This window comes from Poecilia formosa, unplaced genomic scaffold (assembly GCF_000485575.1).
Source record: "Poecilia formosa unplaced genomic scaffold, Poecilia_formosa-5.1.2 Scaffold18, whole genome shotgun sequence".
Lineage (NCBI taxonomy): Eukaryota > Metazoa > Chordata > Actinopteri > Cyprinodontiformes > Poeciliidae > Poecilia > Poecilia formosa.
This window is the reverse complement of record NW_006799957.1, coordinates 4,260,856-4,271,543: the sequence shown is the minus strand read 5'-3', so window position 1 is coordinate 4,271,543 and position 10,688 is coordinate 4,260,856. Positions and strand designations below refer to the sequence as shown.

The window sequence follows — 10,688 nt, the reverse complement described above, 5'->3', positions numbered from 1 at the left end:
TATGCCTTGGAAATCAAAACTAGCTAAACTGCTACATTGCTTTCATAGACTTAGCTAATTTTTCTGTCAAAGGTAGCCAATATTTCAATTATATTTAGCTCTCTAACTCTTACTTTCATAAGAAGAGTTTGAAATGGGAGGGAGCGGCTGAGCGTTACTGCTAGCCGACAGCTCTGTATGGGAGCCGAGAGCAGAGGGGCTACTGCTGCTGACAGTTAAAAAAATAAATAAATAAAAATAAAAAATGTAAAAAAAAAAGATACTTCCCAGATATTCAATTTCTACATATTTATAGGTTCTCAGCCATCCAGGACATGGAAAAACCAAGAAAAAAAAAGTTTAAAGCAACTTAAGTTACGATTTAAGTAACACATAAGTTGTATTGACAGCCACTACAATAAATCAATATTTATGAGGAATTTTATTAAGTGGAGTAAGTCATTAAAACTTGTTTTTACTTAAAGCCTTAGGTTTTTGTAAAGATGTACCAGAGATTAGATCGGTGACTCTGAACCAAACTCATATCTGAACAATATTTGAGTCTTAATTTGACTTCTATAAGTCTCAACAGTTTATTTACTGAGAAAGACACATTTGATATCCATCGTTACTTACTAGTCATTTTTGGTCCTGCAGCTTGAACACACAAAAAAATATTTAAACCACATTTCAAGAAATTTCATTGTGACTTTGCCGACTCCCCCAAAATTGCTCTTAAGAAATTTCCCTGTTTATGGTCCTCCCCAATAATGAAATGCAATTTCCTCCCTTGACTCTAGGTATATGTTTAATGATACAAAGCTCAAAATAGTACATTTTGCAAAATATCCCCCTTTCAGCCTTTTATTTTCTGAATCACGCTCCCTGATCTGTAGTTTTTGTATGGCTACACGGCTGTTTAATCCTAGTTCCTTAAGTTCACATTTTGTTTGTGGAAATGCTCTTACTTTCAATGCTAAACATGGCTGTGAGTTCTATCGTTGCTTTTTATTGATTTAATTTCACTAAACCAGTCGTGTCCAAAATCAATCCTCAAGGGCAATTTGAGGATTGGTTGCCCTTGAGGATTGGCAAAAGTACTACATGTTTTAGTACTTTCACTGGCTCAACACACTTGAGTCAAATGATTGTTCGTTAGCAGGCATCAGACATGTTGAGGAGGTAGTTGGAAAATCTGAAGTAGCTGTGCTGAAACAGAGAGACGTATAAACTGGCAGGACACTGGTGAAAAACTTTAAGGCGAACTGGGGAGGCAACTAACCAATATTTTAAAGATTGATTATTCAGGGTCCTATGGTGGCGGGGCAAAGCACAACTCATGTATGGAGGCCTTGGTCCTCGACACGGCATGTGAAGTAAAAAAAATACTGTCATTATTTAATTTATTGCTGTCCAATTAATTAATAATTAATTAGATAGCAATTAGTCAATTATTATTGATTAATAATTGGATAGCAAAATTTACATTATTTTTTGGTCATTTTTTACCAATCTGAATTGTATTTTTTGTTTTATCGTATGTGTACCTGTGATGTTGTGATTGTTGTGAAGCACTTTGGTCGGCTGAGGTTGTAAATGTGCTACATAAATAAATTTTGACTTGAGCAAAAGCTACTTCATAGAAGTTTTTCTTTTTTAACTGAATTTGAACCAGTTGAAGTTAAAACGAGGCCACATTAATCATGGGTAGAACATATTTACAGACAAAGAAGGTTTTTTTCATCTTTAAATGCAAAATGGATCTATTATTTGTACAGTTTTGGCTTACTTACTGCTCTGAGTTCTTTCAGCAAATGGCCTTTTTGAGTCTATATACTTTAGTTAATGATTATTTGATTACTATGTTAGTTGGCGATTACTTCAATAATCAATTAATCACAATTAATTTGATAATTATTTACACCAAAATGTTTTTCATCTTTTTGCTTTTGCAAAACAATTGTATCTGTAATTTAGGGTTTATTCTTAACAACTACACTCTTTTCAGTGTCCTTTCAGGTTCCAGAAACTTGATCTTGAACAGGATGTAAGAAAAGTTAAGCCCTTTGCATGTAGGATCAGATGAGGAAACATTTTCTACCATTAAAAAGAACTCTGTCTAGTTTTGTCAAGACAGCCACTCAAAAAAAGAAAGAAAAATCTGCTCTAGCAGATTGCTTGGGGAACCTCTGAGACGCTAAATCATGTTCCAGGTGGGCCGGTTTCAGTTAAACGCTCCAAAGAGACCAAAACTGCTCTGTGCTATAAAAGGAAGGCTGGAGTGCTGTTAACGCAGCGACAACTTTATCTTCCAATGTAGCGACTGCCCGCTAAACATCCCAGAGCAATCTTTCAGTAATGGAAGGTGTCGATGTTCAAACATGCCATCAGGCTGTGCTGCACATGATAGGAGGATATGGAGCTGGCTGAACACAGGTCAGATTTTAAATGAATCATGAGGTTGAACACGGTCAACAGAATGAGAGCAGAGGGATCGCTTTAAATAACATTTTCAAGTATGCAGGTTTGTACTTCGTGTGTCTGCTGTAGCTTTAATACAAATGCTGGTTGGCACCTGCGAGGGCACCAACAATGACGAGGGCCAAATGAGTGATAGAGATTTAAAGTTTCATTTTGATATTTTGTGATATTGTGAAGACAATAAAAGTGACAATAAGAACTATTTATTATTGGTTTTCTCATATAGAAGAGGGATTTGTATACAGTAATTGCATTTAATCATATTTTCAAATATGCTGATATGTAATAATACTGTAATTGAACAAACTGGAGAAAATACTAAACCAATCTGGACAGTTTTGGGGATTTTTAAACATCATTAATTGGAATTTATTGTGGCAATAATACATTTAAATTTTTATCATAAGAAATTTATCACAATAAATGATAAACCATACAATAAATGCCCACCCTAACAGTGATGAGGTAATCAATCTCAGGTAAACAATCTCAGAAACTCAATGTTGAAGAACTGCAGCAAAGAGTAACATCTTGGGGTCACCAAGTCTCCTTAACAACTGCTACTACTAGCGACATGCGAATATAATTTTTTTGGAAGCAGAATCGGGCTACACAGTGGTGCAGTTGGTAGAGCTGTTGCCTTGCAGCAAGAAGGTTCTGGGTTCAATTCCCGGCCCCAATTCCCAGTCTTTCTGCATGGAGTTTGCATGTTCTCCCTGTGCATGTGTGGGTTTTCTCCGGGTACTCCGGTTTCTTCCCACAACCAACTAGTAGGTGTTTCCACCTACTAATTGGTTATTTTTGTGTCATTTTAAAAGTTTGCTCAAAATTCAGTTGACAATTGGATAGAAACATAGCTTGTGAGTCATGGCTGGATCTTTTAACAGGTTAACAATTCAAAGTGTGGCTAACTCAACCACAGGTCTATGCAGAGCTAGGTAGAAATTCACCAATCGAACAGCTGAAATTGGAATCAGTTGACCTGCTGATTGATTATCAGCAGGTAAAATTAATTAAAAATTTTCTATGAACATGTTTCTATGTTCTATGTTACAAAATAAAAAGTGGTGACTGATCAGTTAGATCTTAGAGAACCAGAGCGGACCAGAAATAACACCTGATTGGTGCATCTGTGAGGGACCAGTTGCTGGAGACTTTAGATCAAGGAACCCCCGTTCCATTAAAATATGAGTCTATTGTCTTTCTTATGAATACTTTGTTTTGCTTTGTTATTAAAAAGCACTGTGTTTCATTGTCCATGTTTAGCTGAATATTCACATATGTTGGTAGCTATTCTGTCTGAGAGTGAAGCGAGTTTGGAAAGGGATCAGTTTTTAACAGGCGCTTAGGGCAGCCTCGGGTCCTATGTTTCGTGGTAGAAGAAGAAGAAGAAGAAGAACATAGCAGCCATAGTGTGACGCACGTCGGATCGATGAATGTGTTTTGTATGTTCAGATTCAGAAAAAAAGTAAAGTAAAGGAACTTTACAACCACCGTATGTTTCGACATCACTTTGTTCGAGTGTGCAACACATCTCTAGAGTTTGTTAGATCCAACCACATTCTGTTTTCATCCCAGGCCACACACACAAAACATTTGTGATGAGAGAAGAGGTTAAGAAATTGTGCACAAAAAGAGCAGTTTAAGATCTCTCTAAGTTGGTCACAAACACATCTTTACCAGGTGTGTCAGCAACGTTGTTCTGTCTGTATGTTTCCTTTTACATCAAGATGGACTTTTAATTTGTGGATAAGGAATTTCCCTGGTTCATCCTCTAAGACTCCAGGAAAAAAAGATTAACTAAGGAGAAGAATAATCTATGCCAAGACCTTGACCGTATTCGGTCTTTGATCGCTCTGAAGTTCCCATGAATCTGCGATGCAGTGCTATCAGCTACTCTACTCACTCCTCCGGCAGCAGATACTCCTCTAGCTCTGTCCTCGGGGGTGAGGCGGGAGGCAGCTTGGTGAGAGCCACGATGTGCTGGAGGGTGATGTCGGTCTGGGTACTGATGTCTGACACCTGGGTGTCTGTGATGGGGGCGAGCAGTTGGGGGTAAAGACCCTGGCGTAGAACTTGAACCATGATGGGCTCCTTGGCGGTGCGGAACGCCTCCACTGCTTGCTCATGGGTGGCTTTTGAGAGGTCCTTCCCATTAACCTGCAGGACAAAGACAGAAATGACATAATTAAATGTTTTCCTCTCTCCGTGGAAACACACTAAACGTAATCACTCTTTAATTAAGACTCTAACAAGTAAATCAATGAGTACAAACTTCTCTTTGGTAAACCACAGTTTCCTCCCTTTTGTTACAGGGTCATAGTGGGATAAAGTGCAATAAGACATTAATTAGGAAGAGTCTCAGTTTAATTAATCAAGTTCATTAGCTGTGGCTGCATACAGGATTCCTCTTTTAGCTAAGTAATCTGCCTTCTGTTAGAGACGGTTGGTAGAGGGAGTGCTGGGCATTAACCTGAGAAGATTAATTTGAGCAAAAGGCTGCAGTGTGCCACAGAGATGAGGCTAATTAAGTCTGGTTGAGCCACTTAAAGGCTGCATGTGCTGATGAAAGCACAAAGCCTCTAAATGCCCCGCTCTCTCAAGAATTTGCAGAGATTCAAAAAGTCTGAGACCAGATCTAAATGAAGATTCGCTTATCAAACGGCAGAGATTGGAATCAGACGATTTCCCATTGAAAACTGATGTCCAGCAGGTCAGATTCTGAAAAATCTACTTTTCTTTTTTGTGAAATACTCCTCTTTCAGGTTTCTAAACGGGCACCCCAACAGCATGGACTTTGATTGATTTTCGAGTTGGCTGAATATCAAATCAAGATTAGTGACATGATGTATCAATAGAATTATTTTTGTAATCTTTTTCTGTTAGAATCAAAAACTACTACCTCTATTAAGTAACCTGCAACAAAATATGTCATGTTTTCTTGACAGCAATCTTTCAAAATCATTCTAAGTCATGATTAAAATGGGCTACTACAAGCAAAGTTTTCATTAGATAATATTAGTTTGCTTTAGAAGTTAAACAAATAGATCATGCTAGCTGTTTTTGGCTGCCAAACATTTGTTTGAAATGAGAATATAGAATGAGAATATAGAATGAGAATATAGAAGATAAAATACTATACATTTACAGTACACTTCTGAACAAGTGTTACTCAAGTATCAATAATGGTCATTGATACTTGAAAATATTTGGTTTGAGTTTTTCTGCTTTGACCGTTGTTAGCTCCAAAAGGGGTTAGTTTGGTTGTATTATTGGATATCTAGGCACATACATTTGAATTTTTTTTAAATATTGGACAAAAGATCAAGATATTGTTTCCAAAACCTCATTAGATGTAAATAAATATTGCTGCATGAGCAGTTAGAAAAAATGTTCATGCTGGTAATGCTAACAATTTCTTTTAATATACATCTGTTTGAACTGACAATATTGAAAATAAAGTGTAGTGCAAACCAAGTGCTTAGTACCAACAAATGTTATATGTTTCTCGTTTTCTATATTGCAATAATTAAGAATCCTTGTAAATCGTAACTGGAACGGGATTATCTGACCAAAATGCTACCATGCCTTTATAAGTACCCCAAAAAACAACAGTGAAACACCTGAAGAAGAAAAAAACCCATAAGATTGCTGCTTCACTTTCAAGCAGCAGATCATACAAAATGATCTGGCTTGTGATTCCTGATGTGTTGTAAGCTTTCACAGGAACTCAGTCTCAGGATGTTACCAGGTTTCTCTGCATATTTACAGGCTAACATGCATCTCGGAAAGTTGCAGTTTTACACCAGTGGAACATCATTAGGAAATTCCTGATTCTCCAGACATCTAACATACACGTTAGTTGGTGTTTGGGGAGTCATTTTCTGATAAACACACAACTGGTTAGCTTGGCTGCCTCTTGTTGTGGTGATCGGGCACATCAGCAAGACAGCTACTAGCTATACACCATGGTACAGGGTAATGGTTTCTATTTATGTGTTGCACAGGGGAAAATATGATTGTTTTCTTTTCTTTTAATTTTTTTTGTTGTGCTTTGCATGCTTGGATTGTTTTTTTTGTTTTTTTTTCCCAAACCAAACGCACTGGGCTGAAGGCAGCCGTTTAAGGAGGCGGAGCACACTGATTGCGTTCTGTAATCAGTGTGCTCAGGTGTCAGCAGAGGGTGATTGAAGCCAGAATAAAAGGAGCCTGGATGGAAGGAGAAGATGAAGGGAGTTGGGAGTTGGCAGTGGATTGGGTTTTTCCTGATGTCGGCTGGCGAGAAGACATGGATTGGGTTTAAACATTTACTGGCGTCTACTAAATTAATCCATAGGTGTTTTTTTTGGCATAATCCGGGTTGTGAGTGGATCAAGATGGCAAGTAGTAGTGGGGGACTTTCGGAGGATGAGAATATGGATACAGGATGGTCTATGGTAGAAAATAGAAGGGTGTGGGGGTGGGGGGGAGAAAAGGCTAAAAAGGGAATAAATACTGGAAAAAGATCTCTTGAGGATGAAGAAGAAAGAATTGAAATAAGGAAGAAAGTAATGATGGAAGATTTTAAAGTTAAATTAAAATTTAAGACTGGACAGGATATGTTTGGAGTGAGCCCCATTAGTTTGTCAAGTGGATTAAAGAAAGCTGTTGGGGATGTAGAACTAGCTAAAGTCTTAAGAGATGGAAGTCTGCTTATCATTTGTAAAAATGCTGAACAAAAGAATAAAGCTCTAAAATTATAAATGGTGTGTAAAAAGGAAGTGCTGGAAAGAGGTTGTTGGGGAAGAAAAAGGAGCAATATCAGGAATTCCAGTAGGAGAAAATTTGGAGGAGCTGAAGAAAATAATCAAAAGATAAATAATAATCAAATAAAAAATAATCAAAATTACAGGCATCAAACGACTACAGGCTTTTAGAAATGGGGAGAAAATGGACAGTACATCTGTACTACTGGTCTTCAAAGATAGAGTTCTGCCTGATAAGGTGATGATTGGCTACATGAGCTTTAATCTAAGGCAATATATTCCACCACCACTCAGATGTTATAAATGCCAAAGATATGGACATACTGCAAACGTTTGTAAAGGGAAACAGAGGTGTGATAGATGTGGAGGCGAACATCCTTATGGTGAGTGTGGAAATAATCCTATTAAATGTTGTAACTGTGGAGGAAATCATACTGCAGCATATGTAGGATGCACTGTAAGGAAAGAGGCAGATGAAGTTCAAAAAGTAAAAACTGAAAACAGAATTACTTATGCTGAAGCAGTGAAACAGGTGAAAAGTAATGATAATGCACCAAAAATAAGCTATGAGAGGAAGACGGTGGCAGACATTAATCAGTGTAATATTATGTTAGAAAAATTTATTCCTTTTCTTGCATATATCATAAATTGCTCAGAACAAGCAAAAAGTAAAACTGAAAAAATAAAAATGATTGTGAAAGCAGCTACGAATTTTTTTAGTGTCAAAGGGAAAAAATTCATGATGAACTTAGACAGGGTGAAGGATCGTCTGAACCTGAGGCATCTCAAATGATCACATAATTCTAATATTACAATGTGTAACCCGCATTTAGTCAGTTAGTAAAGACTTTTATTGTTGCGGGCCCACTTCCTGTGTTGCCCCAAACTGTTCAACTTATTTAAAGCCTCGCCTCCAGTGCAGTGTGAACATCATCACCTGTTCCACTGTGATTGTGGCTGGCTGTTGGTGTCTTGCTGATAATTTCATCCTGGAAAGTCACCCAAATCTTTGAAACAACTGATTTGAACTATTGGTGAGTTTGCTGGGTTGATAGCAGTATTGTGCACCATAAAAATGTTGCTCAATTGATCATTAGAGCATTGTTTTATTAGACTGCTACCTGGGCTGTCACTGGAATTCACAGCTGATTGTAGTAGTGATGGGTAAATGAGGCGTCATGAGGCGTTTTGACTCATAGCAACACTGTATTGATACTGTGTCGATACTGTGTCACTCAATACTGACACCTGCTGGACATTAAAAATTCCTACAGGCAACGTAGTGATTTGATGACCTAGTCTATACAATAAGATTTAAGTCTTTGTATTTTATTGAATATTATATGTTGTATTATGTCATATCTTCAGTTAAATTTAAAATATATTTGATATACAGTCAATAAAGAATGTGAACATGGACCATAAAGTGACAATTTAAGTGAATGTGTTTGGAATGTGGACTGTTTTTTCCCCACACATTTTTATTTAAAAAAAAGTTTTTACAACATTTTTTAAATTTAGCCTGTTACACGTTTTTGACAAAAACTTCTCCTGCTGTAGAAAAAAATGAAGTAAACACTACATTTACAGCGAACCCTTGTTTTTCTTAGGGCTTGCGTTCCGAAAATAACCCGTGAAGGGCGAAATCCGTGAAGTAGTTACCTTTATTTTTTACAATTACTACACAGCATAAATAAATACTCTACATTGAAATCAAAGAACAAAACCTGTTTTCAGGTCAGCAGATGTGTGTGTTCATCAATCGGGCCTTAATGTGATCCGCAGTCATGTCATTAAAGCATCTCCTCCAAGCTGCCCCGGGAGATTCACGGCTGTATCTACGACAGAACGATGGATCTCATCAAACGAACCTCCGGTCGGGTTTTGCTGCCTCTGGCCACAGTTTTTTTTTTCCAGCAGACATTGGAAGTTTCAGTTTCCATCTCCTGAGTGGCCAATCTGTATTAAACACCGTAACGTTATTGGCACTCAGGTAGCGCAGAGACTGTTTTTACCAATCATATGGTTATTAAGGCCGAAGAACACTGTGGAAAAAAAAAAACTGCGCAAAAAAATCTGCGAAGCAGTGATACTGTGAAAAGTGAACCGCATTACAGTCAGGGTTCACTGTATATGAAATAATTTGTAAAAAGCAACTGAGTAATTTGTAGAATGACTGTATATCTGAGTTTATCTAGGTGTATCTGGGATTTCATTCTCATGCCTGGCCTCATAATGCCTCAGAATTGAAAAGGTGGATTTATTTAAATAAGACAATTTAATCAAACATATGCGACACTTAACCTGCAGAACATAATATGAAAGTAAACTAAGAATCAGTTTCAGCTCAATTTGGGTTCAGATAGATCAAACTGACAAGAACCGGATGAAATGACAAAAATGAAAACAAATTTATTTTCCAATATAAGATCAAAATGGTGCCACACTGAGGAAACATTTCCTTTGATGACAATGTAAAAGATCAAGAATTTGTTTGGCAAATGCTTTTGACAGATTCGCTTCCTTATAAACACAGTTTGGCGCTTTAATGTCATTTCGAAACAGTTCCTGTATTGGTCACGTGACTTGCTGAAACCAATACGCGCACCGACACGGGTTTTGGTCTATGGGCTTGATACATGCGCCGATGCGTCGGTGTTGCCGGACCCATCACTAGATTGTAGTCTGGCACTCTCTGCTCAAAGGTAACCGTTGGGTTTGTGCAAGATTTCTTGAGATTGAAAATAGGATGTAGCTACATTTAATTTGATATTGTGCAGTATATTTCTTTTCCTCATTTTGCTTGAGTATTTGAGTTAACTTATTTTATTTTCCTTGATTGATATTTTGAAAGTGAACTTTGATTTCAACTTTAACCTTAAATTGATTAGTTGGAAATATGATTGATATTCTTTTTGTCTATTTAAATTATGGTTAAAATTTAAACCTGACTGAAATCTTTAATTAGATATTTAATAATTGCATTTGTTTGCACATAATTGTTTAAAACACTTAATGCTTTTTTTTGGCCTTTAAGGTTGGTTTTTTTCCCCCCCCATGATGGATAAGATCTTCAGATCCTCTTTGAACTGATGGCGAGCTAAGGACAAGGACTTTGATCTTTGAATTGATTCATTTGGAATTAAGTTGTCTCTCAATGTGTATTTGTAATTGTTTGTTGTTTTTTATTCTTCAAATCACTAATACATTCACACCAAAACTAAAACAGTACTTGTGTCTTCATTCACACCCCAGGCTCCTTCAAAAAGAACCATCTTCTGATGCTGCTTTTGTAGCCGCAGTTAGCTGTGTGGCCTATAAATGTTACAAATAGAATGCTCGCAGTCTAATAGCAAATGGTCAGGAATTTAAAGGCTTCATTAATAATTTAAATCCAAAACCAGATATAATATGCATTCAAGAAACGTGGCTCAAGCCATCATTACAGTTTAATATTCATGGTTACTCAGTTTTACGTAAAGC

General features: G+C 37.0%; 2 protein-coding genes across 2 annotated transcripts in view; one reads left to right on the top strand and one right to left on the bottom strand.

The window, feature by feature from the left end:
• The window catches only part of pdzrn3b (PDZ domain containing RING finger 3b), a 26,385-nt gene extending 21,724 nt beyond the window's left edge, over positions 1–4,661 (bottom strand). Inside the window, exon 1 of the mRNA XM_007547090.2 lies at positions 4,367–4,661. Coding sequence (XP_007547152.1) covers positions 4,367–4,545 — 179 coding nt within the window. The 5' untranslated portion in view covers positions 4,546–4,661. The remainder of the gene's footprint in view (positions 1–4,366) is intronic.
• A 2,858-nt stretch (positions 4,662–7,519) lies between these two features.
• The window catches only part of LOC107835689 (V-set and immunoglobulin domain-containing protein 1-like), a 14,260-nt gene continuing 11,091 nt past the window's right edge, over positions 7,520–10,688 (top strand). Inside the window, exon 1 of the mRNA XM_016668992.1 lies at positions 7,520–7,588. Coding sequence (XP_016524478.1) covers positions 7,520–7,588 — 69 coding nt within the window. The remainder of the gene's footprint in view (positions 7,589–10,688) is intronic.